Source organism: Zalophus californianus, chromosome 1 (assembly GCF_009762305.2).
Source record: "Zalophus californianus isolate mZalCal1 chromosome 1, mZalCal1.pri.v2, whole genome shotgun sequence".
In the NCBI taxonomy this organism is placed as follows: domain Eukaryota; kingdom Metazoa; phylum Chordata; class Mammalia; order Carnivora; family Otariidae; genus Zalophus; species Zalophus californianus.
Window position 1 is genome coordinate 36,355,780 of NC_045595.1, and position 22,212 is coordinate 36,377,991.

Sequence of the window (22,212 nt, forward strand, 5' to 3'; positions counted from 1 at the left end):
AAACCAACAGGTGCCTTAGAGATCATCTAGTCCAAACCTACCCATTTCATAGGGAGGAAGCTGAGGCCTGGGAACAGGGTGCTGCTGGACAATGAGGAGAACTGCAAAGGCATCTAGCCCCTCATCTGTGTGCCTTGGGACTAACACCTAGACTCCTGTGGTGGTGTTTTGGTAGATGACACCAAGGCACTCCCACTGGCTCAGTCAGGCCAATTAGAAATAGCCACCTGCCCTTGCCAGCAATGAAAGTAACAGACATGAAACAGATTTATTTCATTTCAAAGGTAATATATCATAAACTATTAGACTATCCACTATGGTTTGTATACAGACAGGTAAATATTCAGAGTGAGTCTATCTAGAAGCACAAGTGTGGATATAGGAGCTGCAGAAAGGCCAACCCCTGAATGAATAATGACAAAGTGCTGCTACTAATAGCATTTTGAAGAGTACCTGAAATCAAGTAAGGATTCCAGATGTGTCCATTTTTATTTAAAATTATTTTGACAAAGATAGAAATGTGTAGTGGGAAAACAAATTCTCTCATATGCAGCCAGAGAGAGAAGTATGGTTAATACTTCATTAGAGAGGGAGAAGGAAATCATGCTAAATACAGTTATATCCGGCTTTTTTTCATTTCTTTATTTTTAAACCTCTTTGGAGGTTTAAACAAATAAATTCTTTTTTTTTTTTTTTTTTTAAGTAGGCTCCATTCCCATCATGGAACTAAAGACCCTGAGATTGAGTCACGCTCTACCAACTGAGCCAGCCAGGTGCCTCTAAACAAATAAATAAAAATTCACAGAACAAATGTTTACTGGATATCAATTGCCTATGATCAATGAGGAATCATATTATTACTAACAGACATCTGACAGTTTATGGTCATGCAGTCCTGAGCAATTGGAAGGTTCTTGGTCACAGCTCCTAATGCTCACTGATCTCTCCAACAGGTGTGGGGTCCTAATGGTGCTGGTATGCTGGTCATGACCAAGATCATTTTCTCAGCTTGCCCACAGTGCTGCTTTTTGAAATTCTTAAGCCCCAGGGAATTCTTCTACACCCTCTAACTTCCTGTAACTGAGCGCTAAGGTCTGGCACATCTCTACCTAGCACTCCTCTTACTGTAATATATTTAAGTTAGCGTTTCCACTGCATTGCAAGATCCCTGAAGGCAGGGCAGGGCTGCATTCTTCTCACCTTTTTTTTTTTTTTTAATTCCCCAGAGTGCTTTCACAGAGCCTTGAAAGGACTCAAAATATCTGTTGGCATCATACTGAAATCTTCTACCTTTTTGTCCCCTATCAAGCCTACTCAGAGACAACCACAACAATAAAATTGCCACAAGATAGAGAAAAGTCAGTGGATGTTCATTATAAACCACAGAAAACAAATCAGGTTAGCGCACTATTATTAATACCATACAGATGAATCGTGGCCTGTGCTATTATTAGTAACAATAGCAGTAATATCTAACTCTAAGCAATTACCCTACACTATTTAGTCACTGCAGACCATTGTTTGCTTTCTAAGGTGAACAACATCCCATCTCAAGGCTGATGTGACTAGAGTGCCCACTGCATCAGAATAGCACAGTAGTTCAATAATTTTGTCTGGAGAAGACAGAGATGGAGAACAAAAAAAAAAAAAAAAGAGAGAGAGAAGTGAAATAACAAGCCAGCCCTTCCATTCTACACTTCCTTCTTTCCCATTTTGCGAACCTGATTTCACTCATAGTGACTCATGGTGAAACAGAAAACATGAGAATTGCATTCAGATGTGCAGAGGTTAGTAACTACTCAGTTTTCAAAACCAGCTCATCTTCCAGTAACACTATAGTTGCCTTCCATTCCATTTCACTTAGATTAGCATCTGAACAGCTGCAAAAAATTTCCCTAAAATCCAGAACACATTCTTATGTTGAACACTCAAAAGGGAGTATTTTAAAGGAGGCTGTGTGTATTCGGACTGTCAGGGAAGGCAATGCCATCTCGCTTCACACTGGGGATTTGCGCTCGTTTCTTTCTATTTCATCTCTATTTTGCACTCTTCCCCTTGCTCTGTCGCGAGGCCCCACTTTTTCTGTAACCAACCTCTTAGAGCCAATCAAGAAGTAAAGAAGAGAAAAACGCCCGCCCGCTCCCAATCCCTTCGCTCCGCTGCTCACCAACCGCAGAGCCGGCTGAGCCTGAGCCGCTGTCATCTCTAACCCAGCTTAGCCGATCGGTTGCCTCCGCCGCCGCCGCCAGATTCCAGAGGAGAAGAAAAAGAAGCTGAGAGACTAGACATGGACGTGAATTTCGCCCCGCTCCGCGCCTGGGACGATTTCTTCCCTGGCTCTGACCGCTTCGCCAGGCCGGACTTCAGGGACATTTCCAAATGGAACAACCGCGTGGTGAGCAACCTGCTCTATTATCAGACCAACTACCTGGTGGTGGCTGCCATGATGATTTCCGTTGTGGGGTAAGTGGGGTCCCCCTCCGGGGCACTGATCGAGGGCAGCACCGTGGGGCTCCGGGTGTACATACAGGATCCCGGGATATGGAAACGCCCTCCACGCCCAGCCTTCGCCCCGGCAAGTGCAAGCGGTCAAGCCGGTGGAAACTTGTCAGGGCGAGGCCGCAGCAATCTTGGGGTCCCCTTTTCCTTCCCGTGCCTCGGGCGGAGACGTGAGGGGATTTCCAGGGGTGAGGAAATTTTGCCAGCTTCGTACAAGAAAAACTGACTTTTATTTTTCCTCTGTGCCCTGATTAGGCTCTTGTTGTAGGTATTTGCAGCGCCCCAGTCTTTTATAAAAATAAGAAAGAGGAAAGTGGTGTAACCCTATCCCGGGGCTGGCGGGAAGGGGCGCCGCCCTGGGAGACCTGGGCGACTGGCTATGGATCCGAACTCTGCATTCTGGGGGTTTTAGTATAAAAAGGGCACCCAAGAAGCAACGCGCTTTGTCGGTTTTCTCCACGTAGTGCCCGCCGCACTGTAGGAGGAAGATGAGCTTGGGAACAAGAGGGTGGGTGTTTCCTGGTGTCTCATCTCCCGGTGTGGGGTGAAGGCTGCCCTGACTCTAGGAACCAGGTTCTCTTGCGTTTTCATCCAGGAGTCGTCCGGCGTGGCTACTTTCTCTCCTTCCTTCACTTCCTAGCCGGTGGTCTCATCGTATTAAAGGCCTTCTCAATAACAGATCTTAAAATAAAAAGTGTTCTGTGTTACATAGGATTCCACCCGCTTCCGGCACACACACACTTGATTTACCACATTTTCTTGTAGTTTACCCTTTAAGAGATGCTTCTCTCACTTGTGCAGGATGGTGATATTCTAGATCTTGCTGATTCTATGCATCTTTAAGGAAAAAGCCAACCTCAGATTTTATAAAGGAACTCGCTTGCCATTTACAGAGGGAAAGTACAAGCTGGCCTGAGAGAAAGAGGAGAAATCCAAACTTGGAGGGTGTGGGAAAGGCTAAATAGGGTGGTTACTTAGGGTGGTTTGCTGATCTTTGGCTTATTTATTATTGAGTCACTTCTCTGTGCCAAGCTCAAAACAACACCAAGATCAATCAGACATGACTTCTAGCCCAAGGGCATGTGACAATTGTTGAGAAGCTATAGGCCCAGGAACACAGCCCAGAGGAGAGAGTTCACAATTTCCAGATGTGGTTCAGAGTCGTTGCCCCCATGCAGAAGAGAACGCTCATTTGTGGGATTCAGTAGACAGTTGCACAGATCCTCATTCTGTGTTGCTTAAGGAATCACAAACTCTGAGAATGACTTGGTGTGTGGAGGGCACAAGCTCTGAGCCGACTCTGAATTAGAGTGGCAGCCGAGTTAAAATTAGTTAGGGTAGGACAGGCCTAAGGCCTGGGGCAGCTGCCTCCTGAGCCTTCCCCTAACCTTATGCTTGAGGCTCATTTCCCAGAACACTAAAACATTTCTTTAAAACGTAATAAATAGTATATAGGATTGCATCTGTTGGTTTCCTTTTTTTCTTTTCTCCCTCTTAGTAAAGAAACAAGCCAGACGTACTATCTGGTGATCTAGATATGAGGCTTTTTTTTTTGTGGTAACCCTCAAAACTTAGATACCGGACAAGGTTTGACACAGACCAGTCAAATGTTCAGAGAAAACTATTGCTCTTCAAAAAGGGGTACTGCCCATACCAGACACAGGCTTGGGCAGCCTTGCTGCTTTGATGGAATCCATTTTTCACTGTGAAGGTCAGGGTCCAGCCCCCTGACTAAATATAGCTCCCTCATTATGGTGACTTAGCCTACTCACTCAGGCAGTTTTGGAGTGTTGGCCCTTCCCATTTTCCTTTTCAAATAAGAAATGTTGGTTGGCAGTGAACTTTTTGATGGTAAAAGTAAAAAATAGCCATCTTTACTTTTTATTATTCTTCTTTTTAAAAATTTACAAAAGACACAGGCCAGCAGTAAATTATTTTGAAAATTGCATGTGTGTAAAATATGAGATTTCCTTCTCCTTCATACCCCAGTAAAAATTTGGTATATGACCTTTAACTGTTTTCTCTGCATCCACAAACACACAGTCAGTGATTTTTCCACAAATGACTTTTTTTCTCTATAATCTAATAATAAGAAGAAAGGCAAACATTTATTGAGTATTGAGTGCTCTGTATGCCAAGTATTTGCTAAGTAATTTACGTGCATTATCTCATTCAACCCAGTGAGATGAGATACTATTATTATTATTATTACTATGATTATTATTATTCCTGAGGCTCAGAGAGTGTAAATGACTTGCTCAAAGTCACAGACGCAGTCTTGTGCTCTAAACAGTGTGCCATCTTTTACAGTGTGCCATCTTTTTTTTTTTTAAGATTTTATTTATTTATTTGAGAGAAAGAGAGAGGACGAGCCAGTGCTGGTGGTGGGGGTGCTGGGCAGAGGGAGAGGGAGAACCAGGCTCCTGGCTGAGCAGGGAGCCTAATGCCAGGAGGGGCTCGATCCCAGGAGTCCAGGATCACAACTGGAGCCGAAGGTAGATGTTTAACCGACCGAGCCACCTAGGTGCCCCTAACGTGCCATAATGTGCCGTCTTCTTATGAGTCATGAAGTTTAGTCTTTTAAAGCTGGAAGAAACCACATATCTTCAAGGTCAGAGAGCTTAGTTGACTCTGGAACATTTCTCATTCTAAAGAGAACTCTCCTTTCAGTGATGTCAGTAGATGGGTGGGTCAGAGCAGAGTTGGAGGCTGTCTTCTACAGCATCTGATAGTTTACGTATCTTGATAGAGTGTGTGTGAAAATGTGGCCTGGGTGTTTACTGGGGAAGGGACCATGTTCAAAGGGTGTTCTTCAGTGGTTCTGTCCCCTAGTATTGAGGAGGGGCCTGCAGGGCATTGTTGGAGGGCTCTAGCCTCAACTGTGAATTCTCCTGTGTTGAAAACTGGCCTGAGTCAGGATGCAGAAAGCCTGCTCTTCCAGCTCGCAGGAAAGAAGAGGGAAGACCAAGTGGATATCATCTCGCTCCAAAAACAACAGAAAGGGCTGCCTTTCCCAAGATGGAGAGTAAGAGGGTTTAGGATAGAGGTAGATCTGTATCTGAGTGCCTGGCCAGGCAGGGCCTTCTAATCCATGGTTAGAAGTTTGGTCTTCATCCTAAAAGCCTGGTTTACCAGGCATGTGACTTCTACTCAATAGGTCTCCTCTGCCTCTTAGATTAATTCTGAGTAAGTCTCTTAGCTAACAGTCCTTGTTGAAAATAGTCGTCATATCTTCTGGCTCTTCAAAGAGTATAAATTAGTGGTTAAGAGTTCAGGCACCAGAGCCACATTAAGTGAATTTTAAATCTCCACTGCCAGTCATTAGCTGTGTAACCTTGGACTTCAGCCACGCCTGTGCCTCAGCCTCCTCATCTATAAATGAGACTAATTATAGAACCTGCCTCCTAGGGCTTCTGTGAGGATTATCCGAGTTACTACAGGCAAGGTTCTTAGACTAGTGTCCAGCTCTTAGTTTTTGCTCCACAAATGTTACTTCTTATTGTGGGTTTTTTTTTTTTTTTTTTTAATCATTGTTGGTGTGAGAAACATAGAGAGCATCTTTATCCCACAGCTCCATCCACCCAAGCTCCAGTTGCCAACTTACCTACTCCTGCGTCTCCTTCAAGACTCAGCTTTGGTACCGTCTCTTTGAGGAAACATTTTCCCTTTGTCCCTCACTTCCTTGTGTTACTTGGGCCGCACACCTGTGCCTGTGTTTTTTCTGGTAGTCCCCTCACAGGCTTTTAAGTTGTCTGTTTACCTGTCTCCACTCTGGACTATCAATTCCTTGAGGCCAGAGACTGTGGGTTTTGTTTGTGATTGCTTTTGCTTTTTCTTGTCGTGGTTATCATTACTTTTATTTGCTGTATCCCTGAGGCCTGCTATTTGGCAGATGCTCAGTTGGTGAATGCCTAGTAAATAAATGAACAGAAGGCCTCAGTGTAATCACGGGGGCAACTTTTAACCTACCTAATGGAACAAATTATTTTGAAGCCCATAGCAGCACTAGTACATAGCAACAGTGTGCTCCTAAAGTGATTCTAACTGGGTCATTGCTGACCGCAGTTGCTACATATTGGTTAAGATTACTATAGCGTAAAAATTCAATTTAGAAAAGGTTATAATTCAAACTCTTCACTGATTCCTATTGCCCTTGTAGAATTTTGGTGAAATACTCTTCCTGCCAGCTTTCTCAACATCAGTACTATGGACCATTGGGATCATATAATTCTTTGTTGTAGAGGGCTGTCCTGTGTATTGTAGGATATTTAGCAACATCCCTGCTCTCTACCCTCTGAATGCCAGTAGCACCCAGGCCCTCAAAAAAACTGCCTTCAGACATTGCTAAATGTCCCCTGGGGGTCAAAATCACCCCTGGTTGAGAACCACAGCTCTGTTGCTAAGAAAATCATGATAATTTGGTGATCACTTTCACTAAATGCAAGTTAGTTTATAACAAGTTAGAAAAACAGTTCTTGGCAGTTACTTAGCAAAACAATTTGATTTTAGCTCCTGGCTTCTGACTTTTCAAACATTAAGAATGGAGCAGATTTGAAGCTTACATGGCTTTGATCATTATCCTTGATTTATTAAATTTGTTATGCTATCATTCTTTTATTAATCTGCCTGGAAGACTCTACTGATTCCACAAACTCACTTTCTATTTTTTGACAGCATTCTGGCTGTTGCTTTTCTTCGTTTTTGCTTGAAAGTTCATGTGCTCTGGAGTTCCACTACCATAAAATTAGAATTACATGACTTAATTAATATAAAGTGCATTAAGGCCCAGCAAGTGATAATATTTAAACAGTAGCTGCTGTTATTATATTAAATCCTAGGTTCCAGGTATATTTGGAATTCTCACAGCTTGTGACTTCTCTTAGAAGTATTAGATGATGGATATACTTTCGTGGTTTTATCATAATTGTAACTTGTGTTTCTTATAAACACTTGTGTTGCTCCCCTTGAAGACTTCAGTTTCTTTTTGAGATTTAAGTTTCACTTCAGAAGAGATTGGGTGACTTAAAAGGAATAGCATGAACAAAAAGCTGGGAAGTGTGTGTTTTGCTGAAAGTGGCTTTGCATTTTTTAATTCAAGAAAGGAAAATGCCTAAGATTGAAGAAGATATGACTTCCATCCTTCACACAATACATCTTGGCACTAGATAGTCTTTTTTTTTTTTTTTTAGTAATCTCTATTCCCAGCGTGGGGCTTAGACTCACAACCCCGAGATAAAGAGTCACATGCTCCACTTACTGAGCCAGCCAGGCGCCCCTCGATATTCTTTTTATATCATAAACAGCAATAGAAGTCTCTGCCTCTATTTTCAAAGTGAAAGCAAAGGCAACACCTAATTGCCCTTGCAGTTTAAGTGCTCAGTATGTGATACATTCTGGTTGTGGACAGGAATTTCTGTGCTTAACAGAATGCCAAAAGATTTGAGCTGGAGAAATCTAAAGTACGGGCCGTGGAACAGCAGCATCTTTCACCCTGGGAGCTTGTTGGAAATGCAGAATTTCAGGCACCCTCCCAGACCTGCTGAATCAGTCAGCTTTCTGACAAGACTGTCAGATGATTCATAGACACATTAAAATTTAAGAAACACTGGTCTGGTCTGGTTCAGAAGAACCACTGAGAAAATTTAAATAAATGTACCCATATGCCCAGGTGTTAACTTCAGAAATACTAAATATATACTTCTTGGGTGGGTCCAGGATCTTAACTCCCCAGGTGATTCTGATATACACCCCCAGGTTGAAGTTGAGAAGTACTGATCCCATCAAACTCCCAGTTTCACAAAGGTGAGGGCTGGAGTTCGTGTGGCTAAATAGGACCAAAAACTGCTAATCATTAGTAGCCTCTTTTATTGTTATGAAGTAAAATACTTTTTCTGTTAAGTCATATTGCAGTATTCTGAAGCTCCTAATTAATCAAATTCAGATCCATCGCCAACTCTCACACATTTGTATTATTTGCTTTTCTTATTCTTACAAATTCCTCCCTGCCATCAGGAGTCTTATTTCCTGCCATGGCATCAGAAAGCACCAACCACACACAAAATTTCCAAACATATAAATGCCTCCAGGACATCTCCAGCTAAAAGGCTCATTTATTTTCAGATGTGTATGTTCAGGCCTCCCCTTTAAGACAGCACAGTGTAGCTGCTGAATGAGCCCATATATTCTTAAAGTACTTCTTCACCATGTGGCCTGTGGGGGTGTTTCCAGAGGGTGGAAATTCCAGGTGCCACTTTATGCTTCTAGTTGCTTGAAATGGCAATGCGTTTCTGGAAGGCTGGTACTTCTGTTTGAAAAGAGCGTTACTTTAATCTTTTTAAAATGAGTGTGGTCCCATAATATGTTTGAGGCCTATGGCTGCCAGTGTCTGGTATTGAAAAATAGCCAAATGGTTTGTACCTTTTAATGTTGCAAGGATGAAGAACCCAAGTTTCTAGTTGGTAAAGGAAGAAAAGGGTAAGAGAACCCTGGGACGCTCTGGATCGGAATGTATGAAAACATTTGCAGATGGAATTAATTGCAGTTCTTTTATGCCAAAACCTAGCAGAAAAGTTTTTGAGATTAGTCAGCTTCCACACCAATGCTACAATATTACTCTCCTCTTTTTTGCTTCTTTCGCTATACAAAAACTGTGAAGCATTTGCCAACTTCTCAGGCACCGTGCTAGGAGATACAGTGGAGAGTAAGACACTGTGATTCCGGCTTGCATCATGTTTAGAGTCTAGAGGGGCAGCAAGATGAAACTACAGACATAATTAATTTTTATACAAGGATAGCAAGTGTACAGAAATATGCACTTATTGAATGAAATATTCAACTTACCTTCTTTCCCTTGTGCATTATTATCCCAAATTTCAAAACTCAGGTGTTGAAAATGGGGCAGGCATTGAGTATGTGGACGGGGGAAAGCATAATTACACGTTTCCTTCCCATCCTCCCCTGCAGCTCAGATGTCTTTTACTCAGTTGAATAAGTATTTACTGAGCACCTGCTGTGTGTCAGATACTGTGTAGGCACCGAGGATACAAGCAGGACCCTGCCTTCCCAGTCCTCCCAGAATTAATCCCTTCCTGCCCTCCCATCCCTTTTTATCTGCACTTGAGGCACGTGTAATGCAGGCATATGTCTTTCCTTCATGGGTTACGTGCTTCTTCTGAGTACAGAACTCTAAGAGATCTGTCAGTGCTCAATAAAATTTTAATCTCAAAATTCTTCATCTAATAAGGATTGCCTTTTTTTAAATCCTCGGACACCACTTATGCAACCTTGTTCTTGACTTTTCCCCGGACACTTTAAAAAAAAAAATATTCCCTGCCACCATCAGCCTGGGGATGGTAGTTTCTTTCTCCTTTTCCCATTAGGATTTATAATGATTCTGGATATGTGTACAAATGAGCATATTTTGGATTCCTGGCCCCTTTCTTAGAAGGCAAAAGCTCTCAATCTACTTAGTAGGGACCGAGAGCTCTGCATAAGAAATCCAATTCTAAAAGATGAACTTGACCTTAATACCAAATTGTGCAGCACTGTTGGAAATTTCTTATTCTTTTCCTTTGGACAGATGAATTCTATCCCTTATCACTCAGCTTCAGAATACATACCCATAACATCCTCCTCTGTCTTGTTGCAATGGGCTTGCTCCTTGTTTCAGAGAACACTTTCATGCCTGTGATCTCAGACAAAAGCTGCAGGCTGCCTCTCCCTTCTGCAAGGATTTACCATAAACAGGAATTCCCAGCCTGCCCTTCCATGGAGCAATCACTAATGGAGACACCACGCAGAAGGCAGAAAGTCCATCTGAAGTGGAAAACCAAGGCTTTGGTTCCTGCTTCTATAATCTGCTTCCATACACCATCAGTGTGGTTTTTCCCTGTCTCAGAGAAACAGAAGGGAATGCAGAAATTGGGTGTTGGTGGGAGGTAAACAGACAGGAGCCTCCTTGTAAGAAGGAAGATTATGTGTCACCAGGCTCATTTGCCCATCCCCAGCCTTCTCAGCGCTGTAAGAATCTGCCATGGGAAAACAATTGAATTTACTCTACCAAAAGAATTCAGAAGGAACAGTTTGTAAACAAAAGATCTTTCCACCTCAGTTCCAAAAGACTATCTGTTGTGAGAGTGACCATAGGTTCCTAATTGTTGAAAGCAATGATGAGTATACTTGAGGGTCCATTATACCATTCTCTCTAACATCGTATACGGTAGAAATTTGCCCTAATATAAAGTTTAAAAAGGAACAGTTGCAAGCTAATCTGATCCTTCAGATAACACCGTTATTTGAAGCTCCATCACTGTGGGAAGTCTGAGATATATGGCTTCTAAACCAGGCCCAACTCACTGTTTATTAAGAATAAAATAAGCAATTAGCTTAATAAACACAAAAGAAAACATGGAAGTTCATAAGGTATGTCTTACTGTGAATACTTTAAACATGCCTACTGCTGCCAAGACAGTAGATCATTTGAGTGTTTAGTTTCATGGTGCCAAGTGCACAAGATGCAACAAATAGTGTCAACAAGGATACAATAAATACTGTGGGTCTTCCTAATTCAATTGGTTAAGAAAAATCTCAATGTTGGTTACTACGCCCTTTCTGTGACAAAAGAGGCAGGCTCCCATCCCACCTTAACTGCTCCAAAGTCTCCTTTACCTGGTGATTATTAGACCAAGGTGATCCTGATCATATTGACTCAAAGCTGATTTATACATTGACATCTATACTTTATAGTCAGAAATAGTACTTGCCAGGACAGAAGCCATGCTAGGAAACCAAAATAACCACAGAAGGCCATTGGGGTTATCCGAGGAACCAAAGAGCAAGAGGGGCCTATATAGACATGTCTGCAGGAGTATGAGTCTCCTATGCTCCCCACTCTCTCTCCTGACCCCCAGCACGTACTAGCGGCAAGACTTACAAAGTTCCTCCTGCCAGCAAGCCAAAGGGCCCTTTCTGACCACATCACAATCATTCCACCTCACATCTGCACAGGCGTACGCATGATATTTCCTACTTTTCTTTTTCCTCTGTTCCTTTCATCACAACTCTATGAAGGTACAAAGACAGGGACTATTTCTCCAGTAATGTCTAGTGTGCAGTGAGAATAATAGTGATTTGTCCAGGAGAAACCTCCTGTCACTTCATTCATACCCATGGAAAGTTGCTGAGCTTCCTTTAAATAACATGAAAATATGCAAGATCCTTACCTACTTTTTTCTTTCTTTCTTTATTTTAAGATTTATTTATTTATTTATTTATTTGAAAGAGAGAGAATGAGAGAGAGAGAGAGAGCACATGAGAGGGGGGAGGGTCAGAGGGAGAAGCAGACTCCCTGCTGAGCAGGGAGCCCAATGCGGGACTCGATCCCGGGACTCCAGGATCATGACCTGAGCCGAAGGCAGTTGCTTAACCAACTGAGCCACCCAGGTGCCTTTTTTTTTAATTTTTTTTTTTAAGATTTTATTTATTTATTTGAGAGAGAGAGAATGAGAGAGAGCACGAGAGGGAAGATGGTCAGAGGGAGAAGCAGACTCCCTGCTGAGCAGGGAGCCCTTTTCTTTCTTTCAACACACATATATTGAATACCTACTGTGTGCCAGGCAGGCCTTGTGCTAGGTGCCGGGGAGAAAATGTTACAGTCCCTGCCCTCATAGAGCTTAATCCAATGGGAGACAACCATGCATCCAATCCTCATTCAAGTAAATGTAACACCACCACTGTGATGAAGCCAGGAAGGAAGGCCATATGGTACAGGAGAAGGACTGATTAGGCTGGGTTTTGAAGGAAGTAGGAGTGAATCAGACAGAGAATGGCTTGTGCGCAGGTCTGTGGGGGCCAGAGAACTGGCAATTTCTAGAGGGAGATCGAAGCCCCAGAGGACAGGGTGTAGAATCAGGAGGTGGCGTGGGAAAAGACCACAGGCAGGGCTGCTGCTAGCCCTCAGGCTCCCTCAGACTGATTATTGAAAGCACTCCTTACTCCTAGCAGATGCAGCCTAAGCCAAATTGGTTAGTGAGTCAAATCTGGCCTGGATTGTAGCCCCCCACTTACCACCCCAGCCAGGCCTCCTTGTGCCAGGTACAAATTACACAATGGTATGTGGTGGCCTGGCGGCACACATAGGTAGGGGCCAGACCCTGTGGGGCCTTGGAGCCTGTGTAACGAACTGTGTTTTTATTCTAAGAGCAAGGAGAAGCAAGGAAATGGATGGGTGGATTCATATTTGCAATGACCTCTCTGGCTGTTCAAGGACCACAGAAAAACATCACCAATTTAGAGAAATCCACTGTGAGTAAATTGTTTCCCTCCTTTCTTGGTGAGTCAGGCTTCCTCAGGAACCCAACTACAAAAATATCTTTTTTGGGTTAGAAAACTGGAACTTGGGGCAAAGCGGCTTCTACTGCTCTGGAAGTATTTCACTGCCTTTTTGGCTCTTGTGGGCCTTGCAGTTGCCCGGAGTTACCAACGGTGCACTGAACTTGATCTGAGGATCTCTGTTTTGGTAAACTTTTATTGCCAACTCTACAGTTGATGGGTTTAGAACATATTTACTAACCTGTCTGTTCCCTAGCTTGCTTATGTGTAGAATGAGATGTATTTTTTCAAGATCTGTCCTAGCTCTAAAATTCTGTGATCAGCCAAGTTTTTTGGTCCCCTCCCCCGCCACCCCACTTGAGGAACTTGTGCTGAAACTATAGGTCTAGCTAGCTGAATCGTGTTGGCACATTCAGGACCCCTTGTCCACACCTGCTGGTAGCCACCTTGCTTCAGAGAGAAACCAGAATGCCAAGGGATTTCCCAGAATGATTCTTTGTTGCTGACCCCAATTGGAAGAATACCGAGAATGGGTGGGTGCGGAGGAAGGGGAACTGGAGTCCTGAAGCTGCTTAACAATACACAAAGGGCTATATTATGAATTGCTGTCACGGTTACATCAGCTGGCACCCTTTCCTCTCCCCTAGACCCCTTCGAATGTGTTTCTTCACTTCTCCGGGCCTCAGTTTATTCATCTGTGCAATGGGACTGAAGCTATTTATCTTTGAACACTCTGCTACAGGATTCTGTGATAGGGTTGTAAATCTTTTCACAACCGTCAATATTTCCAGTAGAATTTTTAAACATTACATTTATTTATTTATTTACTCAGTTACTTATGGAATAGGATGCATATGTATGTAGGTATATGTTTTTATCTCACATTAGAAAAACATTGAATGCTTTTGACTTGTTGAACTAGGTCCTATCAGAAAATTATATTCTCTCTCTCCCTCAGTTCCCTCTCCCCTCTCTGTCCTTCCCCCTTCCCTCTATCTTCCTGCCTCCCTTCCTCCCACCCTTTCTCATTTGGGAACTACCAGTAAATGAAACTCCACCCATCCGAGCCCAGTGGCAACTGTCCCCGTGAAAGCTGGGGTAGCATATTTATGGGAGTTTTTGCCTAAAGGTTCCTGGGCTTTATTGTGACTGGCATGACTAAGAGCCCAGCTGTTCACTCATCGCAGATGAGAACTGGCTCACAAGTTCCTGCACTCACTGGAAAATGAAATTAAACTCTAGAGGGTGGTGTATGTGTTTTATTTTCCTCCAAGTGCAAGTAGGTGCCAAGGCATTGGAGTGGTACAAATTTTACTCTTTGTTAGAATGGAATGGCACTTAAGAATAAGGAAGAAAACCATTTCTGCTCCGAGTAACTTTGTTCATTTTTTCCAGCTTGGAAACTTGGTTACTTTCTAATTATAGATTGTGGCTGGGCATGTTGTAAGCTAAAACCAGTTCTATAGGGCTCTGTGCTCCGTTCTTTTCCCTTGAACATGAGCAACAGGAACAGGTGAAAAGCAAATTTGGAATTGCTTAAGTCAGGCCTGGATTTTTTGTTGTTCTTTGTCCTGGGCTTTATTTAGACATTCAACATAGATGAATGTCCAGAGGAAAAACTTTTAGAAGTAACGTTCATGGCCACCAAGTACTTTGCTTGTCCAGAGGAAAATAGACAAAGCTTGCCATACTTCTGTTATATGTTTCACCTCACGAATTATTTTAATAGGCATTCTAGAAAGAACTGAGTAGGATACTTTGCTAGTTTGCTGCTAACCAACCATCTTTTATTTGCAGTTTATGCAAAGCAGTTTTCTTAAACTTGAACTCTCCACTCTAGTTTTTTGCGTTAATGCTGATCTTTGCTTTTCTTTACAGCTCAAAAATATTTGGGTGAAACTAATAAACAAATGGGAATAAACTACCCACGATGCTACTACTCAGTATAATTGCTCCAGTCTTTCAGTATAACTTCTTTCAGAATCTTTTGAGTGCTAGGAATGAGATTTATTAATCGGTGACAATTTCTGGGCCCCTCCACTCAGTTTCCTTACCACCTGCTAAAAAAGATTTTGTTTTTGCCCTGTCCAGTTCTTTCCTTCCCCAAGCCTATAACTGTCTTTCCCAGATCTGGGCAGAAGGTACAGCATAACCCAGATAAAATTTTAAAACAGAAAAAGTACAGAGTAACTCTGTGGATCCAGATGATAAAGAACTGGTGAAGGACAGACACAACAGTTCAGTTGCTGGATGCTGGGAAAGTGTGGGGGAGTAGGGTGGTGCATCTGCCATAAGAGGATCTGGAGAATCAGCAGGGAACCAGAGTTTGGGTGGGAGAAGGAGCAGCTTCGCTGTGGCATCTGAATTGCAATTGCATTAATGTTGTTGGAGAGACAATGGAAGTAAAGATGGGCGGTTGTAGCCGGCCTGTGCCAAGCCTGGGTCTTAGGCTAGGGAGCAGTTGCTTTTATATTTTTATATTTGCCTTTCTTATATGTTCATTTTATTTCTGATTACAAAATAATGTACTAATTATAAAAATTATATAAATCCACCAAACAGAATGTATTATGATTACTTTTACCCACTCGATACATTATTAATATCTTTCCATATTATTGAGTATTTAAAAATAGCTGCATATACCACCTCTATTAAATTGGTGGCCATGTACGTTACCTCTAAAAGTTTTTCATCATAAATACCACTCATGTGACAATTGTTACAACTCAGTCTTTGCATTTTTATTTGTTTCCTTCGACTCTATTCTGAGGGGGACATTTATTGCCTGGAAGGGGATGAATATTTGCAAGAGTTTTGAGTGAAATAAGCAACTTACTACTATAGGGTTTAGTTCTAAATTATGTCCTACTACACTACTGTTACCACTGTTTAATTCCATGCATCTTAGTAGAAATTTTTAACTTTTCCAAAGCAGTTTCACATTGATTATATCCCTGATTTCGCCCATTAAGGTATGCGATACTTCTACTCTTATTTGAAACTATTTCAGTTAGCTTTTGTGTTTCAGAAGGCAGAATCAGAGCTAAAATGTAAAGGGCTTTAAAAAAAAAAAAAAATCTTAGTTATCCTGAATAGGAACCCTACTATAAGGGTGAATCCTTCATCTGTTCTATTTCAGAGAAAGTGAGCTCTTGGCATCACCTCCCATTCCCATTTCCCCCCATCCCTCATTTCCAGATCAGTCACGTTGATATTCAGAGTGTGATGAAAACACCCTGACCCTCATTAAGAGCATTAAGTAAAATGCTCTTTAAGCCTGTTGTGAGGGTAAAAAGTTAGTAATTCAATTGTACTAGCTGACCACAAATGTCATATTAAGGGCTCTGTAGACACAGTGGGTTGGGGTGGTAGTGGGGCCACAACACCCAATCCTTCTTACTTATGAAATACTGGGTCTAGTTTTCCTCTTTCTTATCAACAGTAGTGTAACCTTTGGCTCACGTAACAATGAAGCCGGAGACTCTGTGCTTGGAAATCTCAGTTGATAGCTCATCTAATGACACTCTCGGCCCTTTTAAAGAATTACAGTGGACTCTCTGTGCCAGGAGTCATAGACTCCGATGCCTCCATGGGCCAGGCAGGTTATGTAAGAGAACAGTGCAGGGCAGCTGTTAGACAAGCAGTGATGAATGGCGGCTCAGTGAGGGCCATGCAGTAGATGGTGGTGGGGACGGGGGGCTAACTGGAGAGCATTTATTCTATCTGAAAGAGAAGATGCTCCAGCCAGTCGTTGACATGTGGAAAAGTGGGCCTACTGTTGTTAGAGTTTCTTGTTTATAGGAGACGCTAGAAATCCCAAGTTGTATGGATTTTTTCAACACATTGGGATTCAAATAAATGTTTTTTTAAACATTGTACCATCCAAGCACAAATGTGACGATAGACTGGGTTTGGCCTCCATATATCTGTTATAGCAGCTTCTATGAGGATTTAGATAAACCTGAAGAGCTCAGAAAATATGTGAGCGCTGTCTCAGGTGTGCACTAGAGCCCAGGATTTAATGAAAGCAAAACAGCCCCTCCGAAAGAGGCAGTTTCTTTTAAACTTTAAAAGTCTCTTAGCTCTTTGCTGCATTTGCTGTGAGAATGAAGACTGTTCTCAGCAATCGGACTGTTGATGTTCCAGCAAATGTCAACATCACTCTGCAGGGACACACAGTGATCGTGAAAGGACATCAGTCTCATCAGTGTAGACAGTCTTCTCGGAAGGAGAAAGAAGAGCCTCAGGGTTGACAAACGTGGGGGAAGAGAAAGGGACAGGCTCCTGTTCGCACTACCTATAGTCACATACAGAACATGATCAAGGGCATTACACTGGGCTTCCATTACAGGCGGAGGTCTGCCTATGCTCACTTCCCCAGCCATGTCGTTATCCGGAAGAATGGTTCTCTTGTTGAAATCCAAAATTTCTTGGGTGAAAAATACATCCGCAGGGTTCGGATGAGGCTTTGCTTGTTCAGTATCTCAAGCCCAGGAGAATGAGTTAGTTCTTGAAGGGAACGACATTGAACATGTATCAAATTCAGCTGCTCTGGTTCAGCAGACCACAACAGTTGAAAACAAAGACATCAAAAAAAAGTTTGGATGGTACCCGTGTTTCTGAAAAAGGAACCGTTTGGCAAGGTGATGAATAAGATCGAAATTGTCCAGCTATAGAAACAGCAAGATGCCAGATGATTCTTCAGACATATTTGTAATATAAACATATGTATGGACTTTGGGGGGAAAATGTCTTTGAAAACCATGGGCCTCTACTAAGATGGACTGACCAGTTTGCTGGCCAGTGTCAATCTTGGCCCCACCATTTTCTCACCTCCATGCCTCAGTTTCTTCATTTGAGAAATGAATAATTAGTATCTACCTCATTGCATTATGAGGATTAAGTGAGACAATTTCGATAAAATGCTAAGTACTCAACGTGTGACTTGACCGACTCCTCCTCACCTTCCTCATCTTCACACTTGGCTGCTACCAGTGTTGACCTAGCCTCCCTCTCTTCTTCATATTCCAGGTTCCTGAGCCCCTTCAACATGATCCTTGGAGGCATTGTAGTGGTGCTTGTGTTCACAGGGTTCGTGTGGGCAGCCCACAACAAAGACATCCTCCGCCGGATGAAGAAGCAGTATCCCACGACATTTGTTATGGTGGTCATGTTGGCTAGCTACTTCCTCATATCCATGTTCGGGGGAGTCATGGTCTTTGTGTTTGGCATCACTTTTCCTTTGTTGCGTAAGTGAACCTCAGTCTTCTTTTCTTATGCCATAAAAAAAAAAAAAAAAAAATCTACGTAGGAGCGATTGTTCATTGGAAATTTCCTAACCTGTTCTTTATGTGTGTCAACATGTCTGCAAAATCAAAAGAATTTTCTACCACAGCAGATCAAGGCCTGATGGTTTCCTAATTCCACAGATATATATTGAGTGGAATATATATATTATATAGAAGAGTGTCTGTTCTGTACCAGACACTCTTCTGGGGATACAACAATGCACAAAAGAAATACAAATCCCAAGTCCCATGGCAAGAAATTTGCACAGCCTACAACGGCCTCCAGATTTGTTGAATATTCGAGTCTGTTCTCAATCTTTAAGTGCCATTCATACTGTCATGACACAGAATAAATGTATTTCATTTGAAAGTAAACTGTTTACTCTCTGCTTACTCAGTAGATCACGTTTAGTATCAAAGCGCCCTAAGTGTATAAGAATAATTGGCCCAGGGTGCCTGGGTGGCTCAGTTGGTTAAGCGACTGCCTTTGGCTCAGGTCATGATCGCGGAATCCTGGGATTGAGTCCCACATCAGGCTCCCGGCTCAGCTGGGAGCCTGCTTCTCCCTCTGACCTTCTCCCCCCTCATGCTGTTTCTCTCTCTCTCTCTCTCTCAAATAAATAAATAAAATCTTAAAAAAAAAAAAAGAATAATTGGCCCAGAATACAGTTACCAAGTATTCCGATTTTGGTGGAGAGAACTAGTTATTTTCTAAATTTTACATGCATTGTTTACTGAGATCCCAAACACTTGAAACCTGAAATAGAGAACAGATATAATTTCAGTCTCATCAGCAGAAATCTAATTAAAATTATATTATATTAAGTGACAGGAAGATCCCTTTAACTTTCAATAGCATTTCACATGTGCATTTATTTCATTAAATAAAATCAGTTGCTTGTTTGGGGTTATATTAGATTAAGCCCAGAATATTTATGGATGAATCCCACACCTTATTGGACAAAATATGTGTTTTTGTTTTTAAATATTTAAGTAAACTCTATACCCAATGTGGGGCTCAAACTCCTGACCCCGAGATCAAGAGTCGCATGCTCTTCCAACTGAGCCAGCCAGGCGCCCCTTATTGAACAAAATATTTGAATCAGCAAATTCAGACTTTTTGAAATATTCCTGAAGTTTTCCTTATGTGCTAGAGGCTTAGTATTTCAAAGAGTCTGCTTTGACACACAGCTTGTTAACTTCAGTACCTTTCCACATCAGAGCCTGAGACAGACCGGTGTAATGACATAGATCATAGGTAGAAAGTCAAGGGTCCAGATTTCTATTCCTAGACCTGCTGAAAACCAGCCATGTGATCTGGACCAGATATCCTATATGGGTTGCAGTTCACTCATCTATAAAATAAGGAAATTAGACAGGATTCATGACTCCTAGACCTTGATGATTGTCAAAATCATGCAGGACACTTTTAAAAAATATGGATTGCCCAGCCAGATCCCTTAGAGATCTTGATTCTGTGAGTTGAGAGTGGTCCTCCCAAAACCTGTATTTTTAGAAAGCTCCTCAAGTGTTTCCAAAGGCCAGTCTAGATTGGGAGTCTCCAGATATAATGCACATCAGTGTTTCTCAAAATGAGGGTCCAAGATCACATATATGAGAATCATCCAGAGTGAATATTGGCTTTTTACATTGTGGGGCTTTACCTCAGTCTTACTGGTCTGAATTTTGGATGGTGGAGACCTGGAATTTGCCTCTTTTTAACAGGCTCTCTAGGTGATTTATATGTGCACAGGAGTTTGAAAATCAGTGCTGTGCCTGTTTAAAATACAGATTCTCAGGCCCATCCCTTTATGGTTCTGGTTCAGGAGGTCCAGGAGAGGGGCCAGGGAATGTTTCTTAGTAAACAGACATGACTAATTATAAGTGATGAAGCAAATTTGGGGAACCTTGAGGTACCTGAGATCTATAAAACCGTTAGTTCTTATCTGTACATCTATATCCAGCACTTTGGAAAACTGCCCCTCGGGAGGCACATCCTAGGTGGACTTCATTTGCATGCTTCCTGCAGGAAGATAATCTGTGAACTGAGCATGAGTTCCTTTCTGGAAAACTTTGTGTAAGTCAGTTTTTATGTAAATTGGAATCCTGTTCGTTCACTAAAGTTCAAGGCATTTAAGTAGCAGCAGAAAGTTAACAAATCAACGGGAGGGAGTGTGGTTGCCAGATTAGGGTCCTTCCTGCTGAATACGTTTTCCTTCACACACAAAGAAAACTTAATATGTGACTTTAGGAAGAAGAGCTTTAGACCAAGTCCAAGGATCCCTTTGAGGACTTGGATCAGTTAGAGAACCGGACTTGTCTTCAGTTGACTGAGGCGGTTTCCCCAAAGTGTGAAGACAGGGAGCTTAAGGTTGAGGCGGACAAAGAACAGTTGCTTCCGTGCTAACCAGGTTTCACTTCCCCACAGTGATGTTCATCCACGCGTCATTGAGACTCCGGAACCTCAAGAACAAACTGGAGAATAAAATGGAGGGAATAGGCTTGAAGAGGACACCGATGGGCATTGTCCTAGATGCCCTAGAACAGCAGGAAGAAAACGTCTCCAAAATCGCCGACTATATCAGCAAAGTGAAGGAGTAAATACCGCTGACCTGCTGATAGGGCTGTGGCGGACATGAAGTTGCAGTTTGCCCTTATCCAGACCTACTTCCCGTTTGTGTTCTCTAACTAGGAGGCGCTGTACCATCCACCTATCTGGGGCAGCATGCATGTATAGGCCCAACTGTTAACATCTCCGATGTTCCAGAGAGAAGCCCTCAGAACCTGCAAGAAAATTGCCCTCCTATTATGCCTGAAGTTTCCAGTGTGTTTATGCAAACTGATAGGAAATGGATCACACTTATTTCTGTAGAGAAATAAAAGAAAAAGAATTTTGCATTGTACAGCAACAGTACTGTTAGCTTGTGGGGAAAAAACGAATTGTAAAGTATCAAGGCAATATAAGTAAATGGAAAAAAAAAAAAACCCAACTGTTAAAGTAGATGTCACACGTTAGCCTGTTTGGATCCTGTTCCCACCCCCCCGCCCCAGCGTCCTCCTCCAAAAATATTCCCTGGGACTATAATATGTGAGTCTAAACTAGTTTAGCTTTTAATTACTTTTCTTTTAAAATCAAAGATGATCTGTATCACTTTGTCGCCTGTTTGACATGCAGTGGAAACTGGATAAACCAGTTGTTTTTATTTTGTTTACAAATATAAAGAGAGCTGTTTAGGAGAATATTTTGTCAAATTTTTCTAAATTTTTGAAATGCTAGTAATGCCTTTTCACTAGCAGGTATTTTGTTGCAACCTAAATGTCACCTTCTTTAAGGTTATAGCTACATAACCTATATTATTCTTGATAGTCTTGTCAAAAAAAGCAACAATTTGTTGTTTTGACAAAAAGGTGTCCAAGATAATGTTTCCTACATTTTTTTCACTGTCTAGTTTTTAACTGGAATGTTTGGAAAGAAGGAAATCAATGTACATTGTTTTGATTTCTTAGGGGCACAAAGAGAACAATAATGGTTGGTCTTTTGAAATCTGAAAGGCATCTGTAGATGACCAAGCAAAAAGACTTATGAAAATGGGAGTCATCAGTGGCTTCTGCACTTCATAAAAATTTTAGATAGCAATGGTTACAACCGTATGTTTTTACAGATAAGGCATTAGAATCAAGATAGCATGAGTGTGTATATCCTGTTACTTTCTTCCTTTTATTTCTCCCGTATTTAGAAATAGATGATACAAAATGTTTTGCTTGCCAATTGAGTGATTTCATAGATGAAGAGAAAACGTTTGGGTTTCCCTAACACTGAATTATGAAGACAACTGGAGCAGTACTTCCTGAAGAGACTCTCTCTACGTCCTAAAATAAGAAGCAACAGCATATGTTCCTCCTGCTTTGTCTTGCATTTTAATTTCTCAGCCAACCTGCAGCCTTCCTTTCTAGTACAGCAACAGCACTGTGACTTCATAGACATGGTGTAGAGTTTGTACCGTTACCCAAATATGGAGAATAAAATTTATCAAAGATTTTTATTGGTGAGACTTTGTTTAATGCACACCTGTTGTGAAATATCTGGGATACT

The 22,212-nt window shown here is 41.9% G+C and overlaps 2 protein-coding genes across 2 annotated transcripts in view; one reads left to right on the top strand and one right to left on the bottom strand.

Annotated features, from left to right (window-relative positions):
- UBA3 (ubiquitin like modifier activating enzyme 3) overlaps positions 1-2,283 on the bottom strand; it is a 28,188-nt gene extending 25,905 nt beyond the window's left edge. Inside the window, exon 1 of the mRNA XM_027584232.1 lies at positions 2,168-2,283. The gene's annotated coding sequence lies outside the window, so the exon portion shown is untranslated. The remainder of the gene's footprint in view (positions 1-2,167) is intronic.
- Positions 1,927-22,159, top strand: ARL6IP5 (ADP ribosylation factor like GTPase 6 interacting protein 5). Its single transcript, XM_027584235.2, has 3 exons — positions 1,927-2,463; positions 17,863-18,080; positions 20,548-22,159. Exons 1-3 carry the CDS (start codon positions 2,288-2,290, stop codon positions 20,718-20,720), a joined length of 567 nt encoding a protein of 188 aa, XP_027440036.1. The 5' UTR covers positions 1,927-2,287; the 3' UTR covers positions 20,721-22,159.
- The last annotated feature ends 53 nt before the right edge of the window (positions 22,160-22,212 follow it).